Raw genomic sequence first — 24,582 nt, forward strand, 5'->3', positions numbered from 1 at the left:
TCTGTATCTGCTCGGGTCACCCTGAACTATGTATCTAGCTTTTCCTCTGTCAGCCTGCTAGTCAAATATTTTAGACTTCTGTGTTTCCCCAGCCTCATGACTGATGATCATTCAGATGTCTTAATCCTTCCTTCCCTTGGTTTGTCTTAAATTATTTCACTTGTTCCTTCATATTTCTGATACTCTGAGCTATTTGTCAGCAGTTTCCTGATTATGAGGTACTTAGAGCTAGTGAGGTCTCATTTAGGAAAGCTTAATAACAAACCGTTCAGGTACCTGTGGCATTGGACAGGACTCCTGGGAACAAGAGAGACCAACTGAGGCCCAGGGCTGTGGGTCCAGGGATGTGAGCAGAGCCTGTATGTATGTTCTTCTAGCAGGATTTGGGCCCTATGAACTGCTAGCAAAATGTTTTAAAACTTTATAGTAGACTAGCATAAAAGGTTGGGGGCTTTTTTAGAAAAAAATCTCATTATATCCAGTAGATCTTAAAATGGAGTGATGAAATTTCCTGTGAAAATATTTAGATAACAGCAAGAAATAAAACACTAGCATAATGAATTTCTTATCTATATTTACAAAAAAAAAAAAAAAGAAAAAGGGAATAAGAAACAGAAGACCTTGCAGTCTGTTTTTTAATGTTTTCTGTTTAGTTCTATTGCAACATCGTTTCCTGTCTTTCCTGTCTTTCCTAAGAGATGCAAATTTCTGCTCTGGACGTTCAGAGTTTAGTGCAGAACAACTGTTCCTTAGGAAAGCTATTTTCAGTGACTGAGGTTTCTTTTTTTCCAAAATTCAGCTTGTTGAATTCTGCTTTTATTTCCATGATTGACTTTCCCTTGGTCTCAGGGAGATACAGGTAGATGAAAATTGCTGATAAAGCAAGGATTCCCAAAAAGATAAGGAAGCAGAAGGGTCCAAGGTTATCCTGCAAGCAGAAATGGGAGACACTGTAAGGAATATAAGAATCTCATTTCTATTTCCCTGTCCTTGGGTACAAGTCTGTATCTTAGTAATTAAAATTCAAAGGTGTGCTCAATAGACAAACCAGGACAGGTATCAAACCATGAGTTTTTACTGGCCACGTTTGACGTCAGTCTAACTGCTGCTCCTCTGACAGGCCTGGGGGATTCCTGAGCAGGTTTAGTATTTGGACAGAGCTGTAAGCTTTGCATGTCATTTTAATTTATTGCTATTATTTTGCTCCCTGTCAGCATTCAGAAGTGGATTAGCCTGGAGGGAGGGATCCAGTTAGAGTCACTTACAACAATCAGTGGAAAAATCATCCCAAGTACAAACAGTCCCATCCAGTTGATGCAGCCAACAATCAGAAAGGCTGATGGTCTGAATGACTGGCTGAAGATTTCAACCATGATAGATATAGTGGCTCCAGCTGAAAAAGTAAAGCAAAACACAAACCAGGTATACGTGTATCTTTAGTTCCTCAGTGCACATTTCCTCTGCTAGAAGATCCTTACAATGGCAGTGGTAGAAAATGTCAGACACGCAGAATAGGTGGCCTGCTGGCAGGTGGCCTCTGCTACATGGGTGATTGATTCCAGAAGGAGACTACAGCTGTTAATTTCAGACTTAAGCTGTTAATTTAGGTTTCTCTTGTACATACTGGAATTCTTTTTCTGGTGCCAGTGGATCTGTGCAGTTCCATATTGCACTGGTAGCCATTATTAGCATGCAGTAATTTATAAAACTGACTCCCCTTTTGGCTCCTGTGGTCAGTTCCACCTGAAGCATGTTGGTAGGCAAAAAGCTTAACTTGCTAAGTTAATGAGTTATGATTACTATGATGTACGTGGCAATGCCTAGAATCCTGGGTTTAGCTGAGTATTTTAAAAATAATTCTGAAATCTCTGTCTCAAACCTTCTGGAGAAGATGACACTGTGTTTTAAATTATTTAGAACCTGTGATCAGCAATAAAATTCGAGGTGTCTGTATCCTTTTCCTGTCTCCCACTTGTACATATCTGCCCTTCTCTCCTTAATTTCTAGAACTTTTTACCATGGGACTAGACTGTTCTTCCTCTGCCAGTTGTGTCACCAACCAATATGATACAAAATGTCCTCCCAACATTGCCACTGATATACTCACATGGTCCAGTTCCATAGAAGACAACGAACAGGAAGATCAAGATAACACTGAAGTAGTGCATCCAGAAAAACTGATGCTAAAAGTGAGAAACCAGTGATATCAAACCATTAGATACATGACAGAATAGCAGAGCTCTGTATTTTCTGCCACTGCTCAAGTTTTTGTACATATCCTGTGAGGCAAGACTGGAAAGGTGGGCTGATGCTGGATAAGTAGCCAGAAGGCTGCTGCCTCTTTACCTGCAGTGACAGGGTCATGGTAAGGAGTGCTAGCACAGAACACATCAGCGTGTATCCTCCCCATAGCAGCACCTTCCTCCCAAATCGGTCTATAAGGGTGCTCTGAAAAGAAGAAAACATGGGTCATAAATCCCAGTTCTCAAATGAAATAATTCCTCCCCTCTCCATGTGTTCTTCACAGAAGACTTATCTGAATAATAGCCAGAAATCAATGTCATTTGAGAGTCTCTTAATTCCTAATGAATTTGATTAATTTCTTCAAAGCTAATTCATTATTAATCAAGCAGTGTTTATTAGTCAACCCTAGGCTGTTGTTAGACAGTTTCCTTTCTTGCATGCTGGTATATATCAAATTGTGCACACATACATACACACATCTAGTCCAGAACATCAAAAAATTATTTTACAGAATAAAAATGAGTCAAAAGACATACAGTTGTGCAAATAATTTGGGAAAAGGTCTGCCTTTTATCCTGCATGTGGTTTTGCAGAAGCAGGAAGATGTGTCTTAGGTTATGCAACTCTTCCCTGAGCCAGTTACAAGTGAGGAAAAGTACAATCATTGACTACATTAAATTTTTCCTTCAAACTCAAGTCTGAAGAGACTTACACACAGTATAGAGGATAAGCATTCACACAACCCAACTCCCAGGGACACGTATGGGATAAGGTATTCTTCAAACTTGGCTGTGTGGAATACTTCAAAAGAATAGAAGTATATCTGAAAAATGCAGAGAGGAAATGCACCTGTGAAAAAAGTGTTGCAATTGTGGTGCAATTCTAAGCTGGTATAGTAACATTAACTTAGAGGGGTTTGTAATGCTGCCTAGAGTTGCCTCTTGTTCTGGGGATAAAGAGAGCACTCAACTGCATTGATTCCACAGAGCTGCAAGGTGGTCATGACAGTCATCAAAATGTAAAGTTGCCAGCGCAAAGATCGCTCTTTTATTACTTCGAGGACACGCAAGGTTTTTGTGCTTGTCATTGTAACCTTCTCCTTCATAATGTCATCAATTTCTGCTTGATGGTCTCCTTCCCCCCAGAGCTTCCTGATGGCTGTTGAGGAGAAAGAGGGGAGTGGATTATTCTACCAGTATAGCTCCATCACGAGTGGTTATGTTAAACGCTTTAGTCTCCCTGTCCATTGGTGTAGGTCGTGGTGTCAGTGCTGCCATCTGGTTGCTTCTGGGGCAGTAGGCAAACAGAAGAATTTTGTCTCTCTGGTTGTCATTATAGCATAACTTTCAAATGCTGAGCTGACTTAATTGTAAACAAAGTAAACATTTAAGTATGTTTTATTTAATAAAAACTGAACTGCCTAAACTATTTCCTTTAAAGAAATAAAGTAGGGCCCACCAAAGTGGGAAATGTTAGACATGTTAATATATATCTGTCTTTCTTAACTGGTTAAATTAGACTGAGTGAGGCCCCAAGTTAATACAGATGTATTGCTGTGGGGACCTCAGCTGTTTTATTTAGAATTGCCTCTGCTATTACTCTGTGGCACCGCACTGTGCTGCACAGCTCAGCCCTGCTTTCTTGTCTTTGACAGAGGCTGTCACTCTAACATATCAAATGAAGTGAAGTAGGTGAGGAAAGTAGACACTCTACCTTTCCTGCAGGCTTCCTCATTACCCTTCTGTATCAGGAGGTAGGATGGTGAATCAGGGAAAAATGGGAGGGTAACCAGTTGAACCAATGCTGAAAGTCCACTAGATGCTAATAACCATGGCCACAAAGCTTCGCTTCCTAAAATCTCCCTGGAAAGTGTATGTGAAACAAAATTATGCTGAAATAATGGAGTGAATGTTCAGGAAGTTTTTCTGGGTGATGAAGATTGCTCAAATTCCAGTCAAGGGTGCAGTGGAACAAAAACCTGAATTGATAATGTGGCAAATTTCACAAATTTGACTATTTTTATTTCTGGCAATTTAAAAGGAATTATTTGGCATTTTGAAGAACTTTCTAAATATCATCAGGATCCAATATAATGACTAGAGAGCTGATGAGACTCATTTGATCCCTGTTTGACCACAGGATCAAAACATCTTGCTAAGACTTTTCATGTAGGTATAGTAAATTTTTAAGGGGAAGTCCCCTAGTAGAAAGGGTGTGGAAATAAGAATAAATCAGATTATGAGTAATTAATTTTCTGTCTTCTATATTTAAAACTATATGTTTGCCTCAATTATGATCAAAACTTTTCTTCTGGCATAAGCTAAGGCCTGTTTTGGGGAAGATGACAGGGTCTCTCAATCACTGACTAGGTGAGAGGATAAGGTTATAGAAACATTTCTACTATTTTTAGTGTAACCTGATAGAAAGATTGGAGTATTTACCGTAGTCCAATAACCTGTCCTGTGAGTTTTCCAAGTGTCAGAAAAACAGCAACTGTGGAGTTGGTAAATCCACGCAACTTCTTGGGTGAAATCTCTCCTACATACTGAGGATGTATGTTGAGAGAAAAACCTTTAACATAGAACAGGATAAATGACTGTTAAAATATTTAGAAAAGCTTAACTTTTTTACTCCATCCTCTCCTACATTGTCTCCATGCACTCTGGTATTTGGATTACAATTTCTTGCAAAAGGGATGATGTGTTTCACTTTTATTAAGTGCGTAGTATATTTGCTTTAAAAATGTCTCTCCAAGAATGGCAATACCTGTAGAGGCAATCCTGGGACAGCAGGTATGCTTGCACTCCACAGTGGCATGAGCACATACCTGTACCAATGCCATAGAGAAAGCGTCCGACCAGAATCATCTCAAAGGATTTGGCTGTTTTACTGAAGGCCATGAAAAGTGCAGCTACCAGCATGATCAGGTTGGTGCACATTTGGCACTTTTTTCTAGGGGGGGGAAGAAAAAAAAGGCAAGCCAATGAGAACTTAGTGTGAAATGAGGACCTCTTGTACTCTTTTGACTAATCTTGCTGTGACAGGAAGCATGGTACAGCCATTCCTGCTGTTTTGAGGAATGGCTGAAATAATTTTGACTTTTTGAATTTGGATATTCAAAATGATTCTTTAAGATTTCAGGATCCTTTAGATTTGAATTTATTAATACTTTTTAGCTTAGAATTTAAACAGTTGGAACACTTAATCAGCATTTCCACAGTACAAGTGGGGAAAGAAGAGAGATCAAAGAACTGGCCCAGCTTGTCACCAAGATTTTTAAATGGCTAGAACTCCTCATAAAATGTCAGGTTGTTCCCCAGAAATAATCTAAGTCCATGGCTCCCATTCTAGAATGACTCATATTAAAGACACTCATGGCTAAATGGATGTGGTCTGAGATGGCAGAAAGAGTTTTAAGAGGCATATTTCAAAAGACACTCTGTGTGAATTGTGGGCTGGTATGTTCACAACCCTGATGTCTCAGGCTCAAATCAAAGTCTTTTGCACTCAGTTGTTTTGCTGTGATGTTTGCTAGACAAGAGTCCTCTTGCATACATTAAAGATTCACAGAGATATTGTGTTTAGAAGACTGTGATTCAGCACTTAGTTTACTGTGTGTTAAATAACCCATGGGAGAAGTGCATGATCTTGTTTCCAGTCTTGGGAGATGCCCTGAGTGTGGGATGAGGCAGTGTCCCACAAGAAATTTCTTGGGGGCACTTACCTGATAGGAAAGAACACAATTGCAGGCAGGCTAAGATGGTTTGTTGAGACCCATATGAGGGGCCTCTGGATCAGTGGGTTGTGGAGCAGATCTTTAAGTGGGTCACACCAAGTAGATATGTTTGCCAATTTCTCTGCAAATGAAATTAGTGGTGTTACACACAAGGCACTGAGAACAGACCAGACTGGTGAGGAATCCTTTCTCCAATCAGTGGGAAAAATAGTTTGGAACTGATTTTCAGTAAAATGGATTGTGAAGAACAGAGATGTCTCTTGGAGAATTTGTTTTGGCGCTGATTGCATCTTTACAGCGTAGTTACAGGTAGTTTATTTTTTTTCTATTCTCTTCACATTTTCATTAGGTTAGATCTGAATATTTAATGTAATGCCATCACCCCAAAATGAGTGTATTTAAATGGAAATCTGGCTCTTCTTTGACACTGAAGGGTATCTTCCACACAGTGGTTAGAGTAACTGCATATAATGTGTTACAACACAAGACACACAGCTCCTTTTTTGGAGTTTGTAAAGCTGGGGAGATCTTTATGAGAGTCATAAGGGATGTTGAAGAGAACACGAGGCAGGTACACTATCCTGCTACTCCCAGAGGCACTGATCTGGTGATGTGATGATGAATGCAGCCTTTACAGAAATACAGTTCACTGGGGAGGGCAGATAAACAAGATAGAAGACTGCTTGCTGCTTGAAAGAGGTGGATGTTCTAGCAAACCAAATCAGTTGTCTTCAATTAGACTGCTTCAACCAAAAAGAAGTTTATTTGTTCACTTTGGTATTTCCCTGTACTTTCTGACTATTGAGCTGTTACAAGAAACACTTACTTCCTGTATTTTGTAGTCAGGTAGCCACAGCAGATGCTCCCCAGGAATCCTCCTATCCCATAAACAGACACAATGAAGGACCACAACAGCATGATTGTCTCAGGATGGAGGGGAGAGCCGTGTCGCTCTATCCAGGTTTCATTAATAAACTTCCTGATGTGCTGAAAAATAAAATGAGATTTGAGTGGATAATGGGTATAAGATCCCTTCATATTATTTGGCTGTTGTACTTCAGATCTAGCCTGTGGTTCTAATATTAGACTTATTCTGAAACTAACTTTCTTAGTAAAACAAGTTAGCTGAGATCACATTGCAAAATCTTCAAGTTTTTATCAGTCAGTAAGCTTCCCGGGAAGCATGATAAAAGCACATTTTCTGTCTTCCTTTGGAGGCTTGTATACTATGTGGTAACAACTTATTTAAAACAGAAAATGCCTCCTTTAAAGGAGAAAAAGGCCTCTACACATTTGATGTTACTGTTAGGCAAAGAAAAGGCATAGATGTATCAGCTGAATGCTCAGTAAATTTGAGATTTGTGGGAGAATGGAGAGCTCAGGCTCTCCATTTTGTGTTTTCAACCTCGGGGAGATGCCCACTTACCACAGAAGGATAGTTGATGACAGAAATGTGGAATCCATATGGGAAACTACCACCAATTCCCAGCACTAAGATCATTTGAAATAGTCCCCGGAACTGAACCTGCGAAGCAAAAACAAAATGCTCTATCAGCTTCTTATTAGTCTAGATTTATGCAGGGCCAGAGACTTTGTAGCCACATTTGTCCTCCTCCTTTGTCCACTTCAAATCCTCTTGAATGTAAACATTTTTCCAAAATCCCTCTAACCTACTGCCAAAGTGCAATCATCAGCCCCAGGGCCATAGCAAGACTATGTGCTAGTATAAGAGTGATAATCCACCACTTTGCTTGCAAGAAGGAAAAGGTGTTTTAAAAGGTGTTCCTGATAGTACAGCTCTCACTGTATGCCTGCAATGTCTGACAGGCTGGCTGGATAAAGGTGTCAGTCCTAGATGAGGGGAAGAGGGAATCAGTTTCCTTGTCTGCAATCTACAATAACCTATGGACATCAAACCATAATGTTATGCCACAAAAGTATAGCATTAAAAATCAACAGCATTTTATTGTACTCTCTGCTTTCATTTCTGACTGTGTCGTATCTTTAAGCATAGTAAAGAAAAGATCCTTTTAACATTTAGCTTTTTCAGAAAGGCATGGACTACAAAGAGAAGATAATGATTTGGAATAGCCCCTGTAATTGCATTCAAATAAAAATCTTCCTGACTTTGATTTGGGATTTCATTTCTTCTTTCTCAATATTTTATTTTTTCTATTTATTTAACCATGAAAGTATGTGCTTGCATATTGAAGGGCTTGGCATCTTCCAGGCTAGGGAGATACTGTCCATCTATAATTTCCTTGGTCAAGGATTAGGGACTGAAATATGCTGACTGCTTTGGTGAATGAAATAATTTTAACTGTAAATAGGGAAAAAACATAACATGTAACTACTTAGACCTTTTTAAGGTATGTGATACCACTGGTCATCCGTCCTGTTTCCAAGTGCCTGCAAGGCTAGATGGAGTTACCCTCAAACAGATTAGACTGTACCTAGTAAAACAAACCTAGGACAATTGCAATTTTAGCCCCATCAGGATATGTTCAGGGTTCTTTGGGGTTTAACTGCATCTCCCTTTTTTTTCAGCACATCACAGACCAGGACAGTAACACCATCTCTGTATAGAGGACACTGTGCTCTGTGTTCTTTTCATGTCACATATGAACTTCATGAGCTCACAGCTTTTTGGAGATCAGTGCCTGGATGAAGAGAAGCTGGTAGAAAATGCAGCCAGGCAGGAACAAAGTAATGTGAATGTGAATAATGCTGAACTGGGAGATACTTAGAAGAATGGTCCTTTTTATGGTTCTTAGGTCCATCTTTCAAGAGCTTGTTACTTAATTAGTCCACAGCTGGATTTTCCAAGTTATCACATGACAAGAACCAAGAAGCTATGGACCAGAAGACTCTAAATTTCCTTAAAAACCCTGTCTCAAATTCAATGGATTTGCTAATTGACAAAAGCATTCAAACAAATTAAAAACTCACCTTCTCACTTTTCCTTTTTTTTTTTTGCAATAGACTTACAAATTAACAATTTTAATACTTAAAAATGAAAGCAAAATAGCTTCTTGCTGGCAGTTGAGAAATAGAGCAAGAAATACTTATAACTTCTTCCCTGTTTAAGACTATGGAAACTCTTGATGGATGAAATTAAGAAAATTATTTTAAAGCTTATGTCATGAATTTCTTAGCCTTTTGCAGTACAGTTAATCTATTAATTACTTTGGGAAGTAATCAGAGTGCTTAATAATGAGTATTATTTTCAGTAATTCAGAAGACAAATGTACAGTACCATTGTCAGTGGCGGAACTGCCAGGATTTTTGCTAGTTTTTATTTTATTTTATTTTATTTTATTTTATTTTATTTTATTTTATTTTATTTTATCTTGTTGCACAGAAAAGACCATGCAACATGATTTTCATGGCCCCAAGCCCCATTGTTCTTGGTGATGTTTAAATGAAGAAGAGAAAGATGGTCTCTGTCCCAAAAGAGCTTACAATCTTTAAGGAATCTGGATCTTTAGTATTATGTTAGCTTTGTCCTTTATAAGTCAGAGGCCTAAGAAAAAGTGACCAGATACTCACCAGGTCAGAGAAGAAGGTAGCCATATCCTATGAAAGAGCCGATTCCTGTTGCTTACTGGCTAGTACCTGCCAAAAGAACCAAATGCTCACATTATGCAATAGCAGTGTCAGTGAACTAGTCCCGTGTTACTGAAGTTAAATTTTACTTCAAAGGTTTTTGAGTTAATTACACATATTTCAGCTGTTGTACAAAGTTTAGAATTGTTGGATTAAATATTTCAACCAATGGTTGTGCCTAGCCCAAGTAAACAAGATGGTCTCCCTTGCGGTCAACCTGTATACTTTATGAACTCTGTCTTGTGCTAGGGGTAGAGGGAACTGAGACATTAATTTTAAACAGGATTCCAATAATCACTTAGTTTTCAATATAAAGCTGAGAATCCTAAAGACAATGTTATCTGTTGGGAATCTTAGATGGAGCTTGGGCAGTGAGCTATAGGACTTTGACATATAATAGGAAAGAGCTATTCTCTCTTCATGTGACAGCAACTGGAGCACATCGTAACTTAATCATTACTTAAAGGAATTGAAATGCTCCATCATTTTGGAACAGTCTAGAAACTTAACGATTCTACAGTGGCACACCAGGCTTGACCAGCTAAATACTTCATAGGAGCTGATTTTCCTTTGCTGGGAGAGGAAGATTTCAAAGTCATGCACAGTTTTGTCTGGCATTTCCATTAGTCAGTATATTTATTTCTGTGTCTGTGAGAAAAAAAGAGTGCTTTGAAACTGTCCTGTAACCTCCATAGCTGGAGCTTTGTCTCTTCCTTCAGATAGAAAATTCTCAGGTTTTAACTTCATTTATTTCATAGTTAAGAGGGTTTTGTATGTACTAAATTGGTAAATAGCTTAGTTATCATTTGCCATTTACACTTCAGTTAAAGAGGATGAGGATGAAGACATCACAAAGGGCTTATTGGATGCAAATACTCATATTTGCTAGGAAATACATCACATGCAAAGAATATTCACAGATTCTCTAGCTAATGTCTGAAATGTAGCATGTAGCACCACCCTGCCATTTCTCCCATTGTTATGTGATCGTCATCATGAAGTTGACTTTGTTGTTGATGTGTGCTGAGAGTTCATGGCAGTTTTTTTTTCAGATTAGGTTCTCCAGCAGATAAGCTGTTGTTAGAGCACAAATGAGACTGTCCCTCTGATGCTAAGAATTAATTTCCTTTTCTGTAAATTCATACAAAGTTGAAACAACATACTATGCATTTGGCAGAGAAAAGAAATGCCATGTTAGCTGCTAGTATCTGTCTTGCTTAGATGATACTGGGGGAAGGCACAAGCAGGCAATAATATGTAGCTACCAGCATGGGGCATTCCTTCTCAAATGAAGCCTGTTGCACATATTTTCTTCTGTTCTACTTTACCCACTTCTGCTTAGTATACATTATACATATTGTAACTTTTCACTCTTGTACTTTAATTTAGGATTCCTACTTTGGGGAGATTAAGAGTCTTCATCCTGTAATGCCCTTAATGCTTAATGTCATTTGCATTTATGTTGATTAGTTACTGTACTGCTTCTGTGGTCTTGTTACTTACGCAGTGCTGAGTGAGGCCGCCTTTATTAGATGTGCAGTTTAGTGCTAATAAGTAGTTAGCAGATATCCTACAGATATCCTTTAGTCATAATTGTGATCAGGACCGTAAATCTTACAACATCAGGTTATTTACTCGTTTATCTTGCAATTTTACAGTCACATGTGACACACATGGAAAGCTGTGCTAGGCCTTCCTTAATACAGGCCAGATCTATGGGGTTTTGTGTCTAGTGACAGCAGTTCACTGATCCAGTTAAGTGTTTCTATCTGGCTCAGTTAGAGTCAGTATTTGAGGCATACCTTACCAATCAGCTGATGTCTCTGCAAGAAAATGTACATGTAGTGCCCTGAAACTTCTGTATGACTCTTTGTCTCTGACACCTCCCATGTATACTTGAACCATACCTTTTTGCTGTTTCATGCCTTCACCAGACTGTTACCAGAATACAGCTCTTGCTCCACTGAGCACAGGCAAAAGTTGACCTGTGCTCCAAATAGCTGTTCCACTTTGTTGTCACATTAATGTTCCATAGGGCATCTGCTCGCTTCCTGGTGAGGATCTTATGGGGAGGCTTTCCTAATAACATCTAATGAATAACTGAGATCAGAGAAGTGGCTCACTAGAGAGTGACTCCAGCAATGCTACACGATGCCACTCTGCTTATGTGTCCAAAGACTTCAGGTATTGTTGTAATGGAATGAAGGATGTTTTCAGAATGACTGGTTAGGAAAAGAGAATTCTGTTTTGCAAAAAGTTGAGGTTTCCTTTCTATATTGGTAGTTGTCTCCAAAATAACTGGTAGTTTTTAATCATGTTGTATGTTTATGGAACACTACAAAATTATTGAGCTTTTCTGACTTTAATGACACTTCATGTTTCGTAGATTATCTTTTAGTGAGAAGTCTTAAGTGTCCCTCAATACTAAAGACAGGAATAACGAAAAACCCCAATCATGTAAGGGTATGCACACCAAAACCTTTTTTTCTAGTCAGCTGTCCCTAAGGAAGATCCTGATGTTGGGAAAGAACCATTTGTGGAGGCCAGAAGTTTTATTACAAGGCAATTTGACATTTTTATTGTGTTTAACATTTTCAATTAAAAATAAGCAGTAGTTAAGATGAACAACTGAATTAATATTTTGAATAACCTTTTTTGAGTTGAAGTATATCCCGGTCAAAGCAATATCAGAGATAAAACCACTTATTTTACTGTGCAAGTCTAGAGTTTGGATGTTAATTTGTATAGCATGCTCCACTGTGAGCCTTAGCTTTGTTTGTGTTTTTCCTAATAGTATTGCTTTGCTACTAGGACTGTGTGAGCCTCTCATTAATAGAGGGAAACGTGCAGAATATTAGATGCTTTCGAAAGAGAAGAAAAGAACCATGAGTTTGCATATTTTAAAAAAATTTCTGGTGAAATTAACCCCTGTGGTACTTTACAAGATCATGCTATCCCATAAGGCTCACAAACACTTTTCACCTTTAACTATGTATAGCAGGAAGAGGAATTAGGAACTTGGTATTAGATTGCCTTGAAGATCATTCACAGTTTGAAAGCCTGCAGTATGTGAACTCAAGCACAGATGTTGACTATAGATCAGTGTACCCATTATATTGCACCCATTCCTACAACAGACATCATTGGGAATGGTATATCACACTAAATCTGGAAGTTAGAAAACTTGCATATGATATGTTTTAACATAGTCTCTCACTTTGTTTCTTTGTGCACACTACATGCTTGTAAAAATTTGCAAAACTCCTATGAGAGACTGTAAATTAAACCATAAATTATTGTTGGAAATGCTTAAATGAATGCCTTAGAAGTTCCTTATGTTAGAATTACATTTCCCACTTTTACTGTAAATCTTATCTAGCTGTATGAGTCTGACAAAATATTCACGGCATAAAATATTTACACTCATCTCTACAGCTGTCAATCAGCATGTACACTTGCAGTGAACAATAACTGAAGAGTCTGTACTGATTGCACATCCCTGAAATATGAGTATATGTGATCACTTCTTAGTCATGATAGAAAAATACACCCTAGGCAGGAGCCCTGCATGTATCCAAGAGCTGGAGGACATGACTGAACTTTTGCTGACAGTCTGCTGTACATACAGCAAGGTACTGTACAGATGTCTTTAAGAGAAACTGTAAAGCAACAGGTATTCTGTTGTGGCCAGGAGTTCCAGTCTGGGGCAGTTCTTCTGGGGTAAATTGGGTCCAGGTAGCTGAAAGTCACACAAAGGAAAGTAGCAGATAAATTGCTATGGGATTCACAGCCTATGAGATATCTGTGGGAGCTCTGATCCTGGAATAGGAGCTACAGACTGGAGATGATGACGGTGATGGGCAAGATAGCACAGAGTATCTAAAATGACTCTAGATGCTTGTGTTTTTTATAGCAACTGGATTCTGTCCATGAGTCCTTTAGCTGTATTGCCACTGAAAGGCGCTATTCCTTGAGAAGAGTTGTATAGGAACTTTCTCCCCACACTTTTTCATAAACAAGTCTGAGCTTAGAATCAAATGGCTGAATTTTTTAGCAAAAAAATTAAATTTAAGTCAAAGCAAGGATGGCTGCTGACATTGAAAACTTCAGTCCAAAAGGGTTGAAGTCTGTCAGACTAAATACAACACAAGGACAACATGGAGTTATGCATGGGAACCTGGCAAGGTTTGATTACTCAGTTGAGTCTAGAGAAACAAAGAATTACTCTCCTATTCCACTAAATTTTTTCTTTAATCTGTTATGGATTGAACACTAGCCAGAGATAGCAAGCCAAGAACTTCACTATTCCCATTTCAGGGTTGTAAAAACACACTCAGAAATCATAGAGAGAGAGAGCATCACAGGTCTTCCTTTCTCTGTGGTCAGCAGAGTGTTTATAAATTCTACATGTAGTTTCAGTGTGTATTAGTTGCTCTGTTAAGAAGAGATTTACACATCAGCAAGTTAAGCCAACATGCTCATGATTCACATGAGTCTATCCCGTTAATATGAGCCATCATCCCTTTTCTAAGTTGTTCAGAGTGGAGTGCTTGAGAAAGGTGCTGGTTTGGCAAAATGGGAACCTTGTAAGTGACAGATATGAAAGCTGACAGTCCATTTGGACTGACTTGCTAGTCAGAAAATTACAAATATGTTTTTTTTCCTTCCTTTTAAGAAAGGCTCACTCTCCCTAATGGCCAGTCAAAGCCTGGTGCAGAAGGTGTAATCCTCTGTGGCATGATTTGGAGTTGTTGTAATACGCTTCTTTTTAAAGTTTAGCTTATTGAATTCTTCTGTGATTTCCACAATTGATTTCCCTTTTGTTTCTGGAAGGAACAGGTGGATAATTATCCCTGAAGTGAAAAGTACCCCCATAAAGATGAGGAAGCAGAAGTGCTCGAGTCTTTCCTGCAGGGAAGAACAAAGTGAGAAAGAGAGCAAGATGAGCATATCTCTTCTTTTGTCACTTTCTTGGCACAGTTTTTGTATTTGGGTCCCAAAGTACTTTGAATTTGGTAAGGAGTTCTTTGCATTTTGACCTTTGACAAATACTTCAGTCTGAATAAGTATCTTTGGCAAATCAGGGCCCTTCAGCTGTAAAAGTGGACTGGGGAGAGCAGGTGCCAAGGCTACTCTAAATTGACATGGCATTGTCATCTCCTGCTGCTCTTCTTCCTGCTCTCATGGCCAACTTGAGCTTAGTGTCCCTGGGGAGTGTTCCAGGGAAAGTCACTCACCACAATGAACGGGAAGGTTATTCCAATCACAAAGACGCCCAGCCAGTTGAGAACTGAACTGATCACAAAGGCAGGTGGTCTGCATGAGAGCCTAAGAATTTCAGTCCTAATGGAAACTGTGGCACCAGCTGAAAGGAAAGAAGAATAAGAATTATTACTTGTTGATGTGTTTGGTTTGGACATTTGGATTGAGTGTTACCATTACACCGTCAGCAAATAGATGCTACTGTGATGGACTGGCATTCAAAAGACTTGAGTATGTCACTGTTTTTTAGAAAAGAAAATGTTTGTGGCATCTTATAAACTGCTAGACATCAGCTTATTAAAATGGCAAATTATTCAAATACATTTATTGAGGAGATTCAAGAATTGAGCAGTTAATACTTGAGAAAGTCTGACATCTCATGAAAGAAGCTGTGTAAGGATGGAATAACAATTATTATTACTAACAAGAATTCAGCATTATACTGCTAGATCACCAATGAGTGATCTTCCCAGATTCACTTCCTGGGCATTTCAGTTCTGTTTTGAAGTCACAGGACTTTGACAGCTTTGAGTTAGGAAAATAATTCAGCCCTGTCATATGGGAAGGCAAATATTTAAAAAATGAATAGGCTTAAAAAAAAAAAAAAAGATGAGCGGATACTATATGCTAGGAAAAGAATTACTCCAAAGTAGGTCTTCTGCACTGCTGTCTATGTGGGATAAGATGTAACATTATACAACACTGAATTTAAAAGAACACTTGCTTTTCTTTTTCTTTTTTTCTCAGTATTTTTAAAAAAATCTTTTACCCATCTGCTTTTGTTCTGTTTTTGCTGTATTTTTCCAGCAAATACTTTTTGCCTTCTTCCTTTCCTCTTGTTAGCAAAAGCCAAACCTCATGGCATTAAAGTTTCTGGCCAATGATTGGACCCACAAAGTTTAAATGACTACAAGATTAGGTTAAATGAAATTACTTATGCCAAATGTTATGCAATATTATGCAGTATTTTCCCAACCATATTAATAAACTCACATGACTTGATTCCTTTATTTTTTTTGAATGAAGTCCTCACCTGGCCCAACTCCAAAGACAACTACAAACAAGATAATCAGACAAAGGCTGCAGTATGGCATCCAGAAATACCAGTCCTGGGAAAAAAAACATAATGAACTTCTGGGTGAAATCTGTTGATAACCATAGGTGAGAAATGCTGTGTGTTTTCCAACACTGTCACCTCAAGAAAAAATATACAGGGTGGGGGGAACTGGCAGAGAAATGTGAGTGCTTTTTCCTGTGGATGGAGCAGCGAGGTTTTTGTTAGGTGAGCAGAGAAGCAGGTTTCCTAGTGCAGAGCAGCTGTCAAACTTGGAAGCCTTCAATTAAAGGGAAGCCTGAATTGTACTTTTCTGCCCTGTCCTCCTTTCTCCTTGACCCCATGATGCTTCCCCTAGTTGTTAGAGATATGGGAAGGCCAAATCATATCTTTCTTCACTTTTGTTAAGTGATAGGTTCAATAACTGGTACCGAAAAGGAACTTTCCAAGATCTTAGTCAAGAAGATACAAGACTCCATGCTTTAGGAAAAAAAGATTTCTCCCTCCTATGTTTGAGATGCTTCATGAATGAAACAAAAATAGAAGTCTGCTGCCACCTTGCTTCAAGGCTAATTTTACAGTAGTGTCTGTAGAGTAGCTCTTGGATGGATACTGGTAGCCCAGGAGACTTGCTTCGGAAGAAGCTACAGCAATGACACAGTGTTACAGAGATGAACCGTCTCCAGTCTGTGAACAGATAAGTGCATTCCCAGTATCTTCTGCAGCAAAGTTAATTTTCAAATTAACTGACACAAAGAGTCTGGGTTTTTGTTGTCACTTGTTAAAAACTGCATGAATAGAAAAGGCCATTTTCCTAGGATTGTCTTTCGATCTACGCTGGCCAGTGTTTGGTGCTTGCAATCTGATGAAATCAGAGTTCAGTGCTAGTCTCCCAGTGTTTTATGTGCTCCTTGCCGAGCTCATGGGATCATGTTGAAAGGAAGGCAGGAGTACAAGAGAGTACTTGCTGAGAGGCAGTTTAATCCTATGTATAGACAAACTTGACCTTTAGGATATTGCTCTCCAAGAGGGTAAGCTGTTAACACAGAAGTTATTTTGGCACTTGTAAGCCTCCCTTTCCTTTCTCAGCAGCATGGTCCTGCCTGTGAGCAGAGGTTATCAATAGAATAGATAGAGAAATCTTCCATGAGAAGAGTTTTTTTCTTACCTGTAGGGAGATAGTCACAGTGATACCAGCTAGCAGTGAACCCATGATCCAATAGCCTCCTCTTAGGAGCACTTTCCTGCCCAGTCGCTCAATGATGGAGCTCTGAAGGACAGAAATCACACCGGTATCAGTGCCAGAAGAGCAAATTGTGACCCATTCCTGTAGTAATGTGACTTACACAGACTATAGTAGCCATGAGTTCAGAGAGTCCAACAGAGAGGGACATATAGGAGATCATTTTTTCATCAAAGCCAGCTGCCTGGAGGACTTCAAAAGTATAAAAATAAATCTGGAAAAAAAACACCCATAAAACATTAAGAGAGGAAAACAACTGATTTCTTACCCATACCTGTGTGACACTGCCCTGGATAGGAGCTGCTAACCAAGGAGCATGCAGATCAGCTTTGGAGTGAGCTAGAATTCTGCACTCTTGGTAGTATTCACTTTATTGGCAGACAAAACCACTATAAAATATAATTAATTAATTAATATGATAAAAGATAAAATGCTGGGATAAAAGAACCTCCAGCTGCTGCAATGTTATTAGGTTTGCAAAGTCCTGATTTAGGTGCTTTCAGAAAGAGCCAGGTCTATTTTCTCTTCTGGACCCCATCCAAAAACATCATTGTAGGATATTCTCAAGAAAGAAGAGCATGGGTTATGGAGTCTTGAGGGGGTGAAACAAGCAACTTTTCTTTTCAAGTATCTCTGCTACTGTTTGGAGATATGCTGAGATGATAAAGGTTCCAGTTAAACTGTGTTATTTCCTTTACAGATGTTGCTGCATTGTGATGATAGACATAGAAGAATCACGCTGGCAATTGCAAAGCTGTGGCTTCAAAATGATCCCAGAAAAGTGCTGCTGTGAGGAAGAAGGGGAGAACTGCGGAAGCTGCCAGAACAGTGAGCATGCTTGTTGATTAGCTCTAAAGTTAGAGTGAGCATACTGCCATCCCAGCATCTTAGGATGGTAAGAACCAGGGGGCAAATAGCAGCAGTTGCAGGGAGGACTAACATAAAACTACACTGCAGATTTTGCCAAGATAGGGTGGGCTCATTTGTAACAGTAGGTTCTGGAGCCTTGTAATGACTTCCAAACACGGCTGTTAAATAAGCCTAACTACTGAGGAAGGTAGCTCCAGCAAGGACCAAGACCTGGGCAGAGGGATATCACATGAAGAACCCGGCCAAGCTTTGCAGGCTGCTGCTGCCCTGTAGGAGGGCTGGCAGACAGCAAGTTGTGGCCTGAGAAGCCTGAGAAAAATGGAGGGAGCTTCTGGGAGCCATGATGTCTCCTTTAAGGTTGTCAATAAGTGTTTTGAGACTTTAAGGGGGAAATACACTCAACTGCATTGATGCCACATAGCTGAATTGTGGCGCTCAGAATAGCTATCATGTACAGCTGCCAACGGAAAGCTGGTTCTTTCATTAGCTCCAGGACACTCAAGATCTTGGTGTTTTTCATTGTTGCCTTCTCTTTCATGATGTCATCAATCTCTGCTTGGTGATGGCCTTCACCCCAAAGCTGCCTTATGGCTGTGGAGGAGAAGGAGAGCGAGACCTGCCATGTTAATTCGTCTCTGTTGGTTGTTGCCCAAGGAGTTTGTTGAGTAGGTAATGCACATGTCTGGCAGCACAGCATGCATGGGCTGTGGCTGTGGTATGAGGCAGAGATGTCCTATAGGGTGTTCCAGAGCCCTCGTCCCCTCCTGCACAGGGGCACCTGTTGTGACAGAGGGGCCTAGTGGGGTGCACAATGACTCCCTCCCTGCCCATGGGTCCACTTTTCTCCCTTCCTCCTTCTCCCAGGGCATGAGCAGGGTACATAGCCAACAACCAGAGCTAAGGGGTGCCCTGTGGAGCCTGGCAATGCAAACAGCCATTTATCATTAGACTGACAGCTCAGGTGGTGTCAGCTGAATGCGAAAGGTTTTGTAATACAGAACTATAGAGAGAAGTACTTTTATGTTCTATGTGTGGACTACAACAAAAATATACTTAGTAGGTATTCACAGTCATCTTGGAAATGAGCAGGGAGAAACTTTGTCCTGTTTAATCTCTCCATACGGGGACAGCAAGGTTCACAAACCAATTGAAAGTCAAGTGGGGAACAGAAAACTGGAGCCCTTGGTTACCTTTTTTGCAGCCTTCCTGGTCTCCTTTATGCACGAGGAGATATGGTGGGGACTCAGGGAAGAAGGGCAGAGTGACCAGCTGGACCAGTGCTGGAAGTCCACAGGAGGCCATCAGCATGGGCCACAGGGACTGGCTGCCCAGCAGCTCCCTGGCGGGGATAAAACATATGTGTAGAATGAAAGTTCATTGCATTGGTTTTGAGGAGAGAAAGGAATGGATGGAAAAGCAGAGGAAGAAAAAGACAGAGGGGATCCAGAAATTAAGTGGGTGGGAAATAAACCGTATTATACCTTTGTCCTGAAATTTGCCCTACGGCTTTTCCCAGTGACCAAAATAAAGATGAAGTAGAGTTTGCAAATCCACGTAACTTCCTAGGGGAAATTTCTCCAACGTATTGATAGTGTAGAGGAACACAAAGACCTTGAGGTGAGGAGAGAATTATGGGAGAGAAGAAAGAAGACATTCATAACTATTGGAAATAAAATTGCCTGTAAATAGTTAAGCATTACAGAATATAGCTGCCTTATGCACCGAATTGTTTCTCATACCTCCACCCACATAGAAGACTTTTTGGTACTAGGTTTTCTAACCCTTTCTACAAAAGTATTTGGTCCTCTTTGTATAGTGCAGTTTCCTGATCTTAAGAAATTTACAGTTTTCCCTTTTGGGTGTGGGTAATATCCTCATCATAGTATCTCTTATGAGCCTTAGCGTATTTTAAAGAACACAGAGTATGCAAGTGCTGAATAACTAAACACCTGTAGTAATATTTAATACGCTTGTAGTTAACCCACATAATCTCAACCTTTTCTGACATAATGCTATAGAAGAGCTGTGTATGGTAGATGCATAGCAGATTAAAATATACAGTGCTATATTCAATGTTCATTTGTACATGATTTAGGGGGAGACACAAGTATTTCTTTTCCACTGTCCAGCAATGATTTTGATGATTTCAGGCAGAGTTGATGCTTCCAGCTATATGTGAAGTACTTAATAACTCAGACATGCTGAAAACTAGTCTGGTAACAAGAGCCGTTTCCTGATATGGTAGTCACAGCCCCTTATATCTATTTTGAAAGCAACATGTTCTTCTCCTGTCTTTACGTGATGGCAAAGCAATGGGGATATACAATCTCTCTAATAAAAATCAGGTCTTTGCATGAGGCATGATACAGGTTCTAGATCATAGCAGGGTGAGTGCGTGGGTAGTTCTCAATACAACTGTATGTCAGAGAAGCAACGTACAAAATCTGGTTATTTGAAAATTAGACATTAATTTCTAATGAAGTAAGTTAAAATAGGCATCCTGTGAACATACAAACTGAATGAAAAAGCAACTTTTTGTGTAGGAGACAAATAGAAGGCATACTAATACCAGCCCAGGATGTTTTCACTGCATATGGTTTACCTGCCAGGAGTGATTTTGCTTGATTATGCCCAGCTCTTTGTACTAACCTCAAGGACTTACTGCTTTGAAACAAGTTGAATACCCTTGTAGAACATACCTGAAATATGTTCAGAGTCAAAATTAATTGGCCATGGCCTTGAACAGCCTGGTTGTCTGGAGCCTTATGAGAGTACTAGCTTTAAACCATACACCATATAATTTCCGGTACTGCTAACCAAAATTAAGATAATATTATACGTATTTTTCCATCAGAAAAAACACTTGTTTCATATTGTATCAAAACATTCCTGACAGCTCTGAATATTTATGCCCTTAGGAAGGCTGAATTTCATTTGGTACCACTGAAATTAGTAGTAATTATGCTCTTTATTTCTGGGTGTTATAGAAGATCTTCTGACAAGGGATCACTGACTTTAATATTTTATTATCTTAATGGAGGGTTATTATTTACTTTGAATAAAGATGTAAAATTTTGGGAGACCCTGCTGACCTGTGGGAGAAATCACTTACCTGCACTTATTCCACACATGAACCGTCCAATTAGAATCATCTCAAAGGACTGGGCTATTTTACTGCAGCCCATGATGGATGCTGCCACTATCATGAGCAGATTGTTGCACAGGAGACATTTCTTTCTGTAAGTGCAAGAATGTAAAAAGATTTTTTGTAAATCAGAAGGAAAATGACACTTAAGCTCCTGGCACGCAGGATGTCTTGGGTGAAATTGTCTTGCTAGTTTTGTGAAATTATACATATGTGGTCCAGGACAAAATAAGCCCTTCCAGACTGTTGGCACTGAATACTCTGGACTCACAGTGTGCTTTGGCACACAGCTAGACCTGGGAGTTTGGGAACACTTCTGGGTTTTGTAGTGGAGAAAAGTCTTAAAGCTTTTCTTCACTTGAAAAACCATCATCAAACACATTGATGTAGCACTTAGGAGCATTTCAATGCTGCTATATTTTGAGTAGCACCTCCAAGAAACCCATTCTGTCTTCATCCAGGGGGCTGCCTTTCCTCCTTGCTGAGACTAACCCAAACTGAGTAACTGCATCTGGCGTGACAGGCTGGCAGCACAGTTGATTAACCTGTGCCACAGGACAAGGGCAAGAAGCAGCAAAATCTGTTGACACCACTGCTAAGCTGGCTGTATTACAGCCATGACTAAGCCTAAAAGTCTGTCTCACATTTAAAACCTCAACTGTCATTTCCTTAAGCTAAGATTCAATTGACAAATTGTCTTTAAACACACATACTTGCCGTACTTGACAGTCAGGTATCTACTTCCTGAAGAACCCAAGAGACCTCCTATACCAAAGATGGACACAGCGATAGACCATAGGAACAAGAGGTTATCCTGATGGATGGGGTAGCCGTATCGCTTCAGCCAGGTTTCATTAATGAAAGCCTTAACATGCTGAGACAGAAAAAACAATTTTCATTAACAATAACCGTGATTCCAGTGCATGCATTTTATTATATTTAGAACATAATTTTGTTGCTTCAGCTAAGGTCACTATTTCATATAGACTCTAAAAGTGTGCATTAGCTAACAGACACAGTGTAACAGAGTATGGTGTGTTCATTTTGCCATTAAAAGGAGTTCATTCCTTGTTTTTTTGTCTTTGAAATCTGAGAAACTGCTTGATGGACCTGTAGTGAAGAATAGTGTCAAATGAGACCACTGAAGTAGGCACATGTGCTGTAGGTTTATAGGGAAGACAGATGCCACCCCAGTTAGTGTGTGTCTTCTGAGGAACAGTCTATAAACAACAGCTTGCAGGTCTCTCTTTTCTTCTATTTTCAACACTTTGGCATGTTCTGCTTTACATGATAGCATAGTAATGGGAAAGAATCATGAGAGGAGAATACTGTGATTAAACCCTTGCTGACTGCTGGAAAGGAGCATCCTCAACAGGAATGTAGACTCAGTGCCACCATTAATGAGTGTGCCACGTGCATCTTTGCCTACCTGAGATGTGTAGGTGATGGTAGAAACTTGAAAGCCAATTTGGAATGTTCCACCGATCCCCAGGACAGGGATCATTTGAAAGAGCCCCCGATACTGTACCTGCAGAGTTAGAACAAAATCTTCTTAAGCTTGTAGCCACATCAGGCTGGTCTTGGAATGTGTCTTTCATTCTCCAGAAATGTCTCATTTGTTCAAGGGATTTGCAGATAGGCATGTTCCCTCTGCTTGCCCTGGTGTGAGGTGTACATCTTCTTGTGATTTCCCTACATCCAACCCAAGGAAATGAAGCCTTTATCTATGGAAACCAGAACATTTCCCTACCCTTCTTGATAATTAGTCAACAGAGTAGAAAGCTGGAGGTCATTCCACACTAATACATGTGAGAGTGGTTTTGAGGAGGGAGGTCTTACTTTCCTTTCTGCTATCTGGACAGTGGCCAGGCTATCTGCAGCTCAGACCTGTGCCCACAGTAGTGACCAGGCCTTCTGTACCCAGACCTTTCCTATCTTATCTGAGAGAGCAGCTGCTGTGCTAGCTACTCTTCAGGCCCTTGAATAGTGGCCAGTGATGCCTCAACTCAAGTTTTGTGGCAAAGCCTCCTGAAATTGCCCACAGTGGCTAAAAATTAAAAAAAAAAAAAAAAGAAGTTTGAAATCAGCAAAAAAAGAGACTGATGTTGCTTGTAGCATGTTTTTCCACTCAGGTTTCTGTCAGTGTAGCAGCCCATGGTTTTTTACCTAGATGGAGAGGTGGGAACAGCAAGGAAAAGTCTTGGGACAGAATGTTCCTTGTGCACTGGCTCTGCTCAAACTGTGCTGTAGGAGGAAAATGTCTTTTCTAGCTCTTATTACCATCATCAGTTCTCAACTCTTGCCCTTCCTGCCTGCCTCAAGCAGCATGCTCATCTTAATGTCTTGGGAGCTTTGAGAACAGGCATCCCACTTTGATTTTTTCCTAGTCAGTTACAGATCCAAAAATACACAACCAGCATGGTACTTAGGTTTACACTACTGCAGCCTTTGCCGCAGGACATAGTGAATATGCCATGAATGAATGAAAAAATGCCAGCCCTTCAGAGGTGCCCTGACATATTCCTCTTTCCTGGACGAGCGGTTAAGTGTGCTCGGCAGGAGCTGGGAGCTCTTTCTCCACGAGATATTATCCTAATTGGAGGTGCCTCACTGATGTGTGAGGGTTCAAGACTTAGCCATAGCCAGGATGTAAATGCTGCAGGCTCCCACAAACATCCCTGTCAAGATGCCACAGCTGCCGACATCCAGTCCTGTTCCCTGCCTTTCAAAACCTCTGCCTACCATCTCTTGCACTAAATAATTAGTGATATATTTAACAAAACTCTTTTTTCAGCAGTCAAGCAAAGCAAATTATGTTTGAGGGTAAGTAAATATTTTCCAGTAAATCAAAACATTTAAGAAACATTAACGTATTGATAAAAACATGACAAAGATGGATGGCAGAGCATATGAAGTGCGAACATCTATAGTATCTCAAAACTGTGGGCAGAACCACTTCTGAGATACTTTTCATGAATAGAAGCCTTGTTGTTTTTACTGACATAGATACTGATTTTTTTTCTTTGAAACACTAGTAGCATACAAAAATGTCACAGATGTAAATACCCCACCAAGTACTTACCAGGTCTGATAGGAAGCCAGTCATCTCTGTCTAGGGGCTGGTTGTCCAGTGTGTGATGTGTCTTCGTCATCACAGGCTTCTGTGTCTCTGTCTCCTGCCTGCTGGTGTGGCAGTGGGCATTTGGCTTCAGGGACCAGAGTTAAATTTTTACTATTATTTCCTCTTCACTCACTTATATTTACTTCAACTGGCCAAAGTTAACACTGCTGGATTAAATATTTCAAGAAATAATTACACCTAGTCCAGCCCACAGGGGGAAAGTTTCAAAGGAAAGGAAGTTTGCACCCTGGGGGGCAGTAAGGGCTTTGGAAAAGGAAAGGAGAACAGTTCAGGCAAAAAA

At 39.9% G+C, this 24,582-nt stretch overlaps 2 protein-coding genes across 2 annotated transcripts; both read right to left on the minus strand.

Annotated features, from left to right (window-relative positions):
- Positions 1-721: 721 nt before the first annotated feature.
- Positions 722-9,553, minus strand: LOC104836722 (solute carrier family 2, facilitated glucose transporter member 11-like). The gene is made up of 12 exons (XM_010575447.1): positions 9,530-9,553; positions 7,407-7,505; positions 6,807-6,967; positions 5,072-5,196; positions 4,686-4,815; positions 3,958-4,106; positions 3,215-3,402; positions 2,957-3,067; positions 2,347-2,448; positions 2,108-2,183; positions 1,266-1,393; positions 722-928 (listed from the first exon to the last, which is right to left on the minus strand). The coding sequence occupies exons 1-12, from the start codon at positions 9,551-9,553 to the stop codon at positions 722-724; spliced, it is 1,500 nt and encodes a 499-aa protein (XP_010573749.1).
- Positions 9,554-14,121: 4,568 nt separating this feature from the next.
- LOC104836733 (solute carrier family 2, facilitated glucose transporter member 11-like) lies at positions 14,122-24,266 on the minus strand. The gene is made up of 12 exons (XM_010575458.1): positions 24,243-24,266; positions 22,590-22,688; positions 21,874-22,034; positions 21,128-21,252; positions 19,497-19,626; positions 19,206-19,354; positions 18,419-18,606; positions 17,249-17,359; positions 17,071-17,172; positions 15,882-15,957; positions 14,824-14,951; positions 14,122-14,494 (listed from the first exon to the last, which is right to left on the minus strand). Exons 1-12 carry the CDS (start codon positions 24,264-24,266, stop codon positions 14,288-14,290), a joined length of 1,500 nt encoding a protein of 499 aa, XP_010573760.1. The 3' UTR covers positions 14,122-14,287.
- Between the last annotated feature and the right edge of the window lie 316 nt (positions 24,267-24,582).

Source organism: Haliaeetus leucocephalus, unplaced genomic scaffold (genome assembly GCF_000737465.1).
Source record: "Haliaeetus leucocephalus isolate CR32 unplaced genomic scaffold, Haliaeetus_leucocephalus-4.0 Scaffold13, whole genome shotgun sequence".
In the NCBI taxonomy this organism is placed as follows: Eukaryota; Metazoa; Chordata; class Aves; order Accipitriformes; family Accipitridae; genus Haliaeetus; species Haliaeetus leucocephalus.

Excerpts from the sequence above, each read along its gene's own strand:
- LOC104836733 (XM_010575458.1), bottom strand. The coding sequence starts at position 24,266 with ATGACTGGCTTCCTATCAGACCTG. Across the intron at positions 22,689-24,242 it reads CTGGCTTCCTATCAGACCTG|GTACAGTATCGGGGGCTCTT; the intron begins GTAAGTACTTGG and ends CTAACTCTGCAG. Across the intron at positions 22,035-22,589 it reads CCATCACCTACACATCTCAG|CATGTTAAGGCTTTCATTAA; the intron begins GTAGGCAAAGAT and ends TTTCTGTCTCAG.
- LOC104836722 (XM_010575447.1), bottom strand. The coding sequence starts at position 9,553 with ATGGCTACCTTCTTCTCTGACCTG. Across the intron at positions 7,506-9,529 it reads CTACCTTCTTCTCTGACCTG|GTTCAGTTCCGGGGACTATT; the intron begins GTGAGTATCTGG and ends TTTGCTTCGCAG. Across the intron at positions 6,968-7,406 it reads TCATCAACTATCCTTCTGTG|CACATCAGGAAGTTTATTAA; the intron begins GTAAGTGGGCAT and ends TTTATTTTTCAG.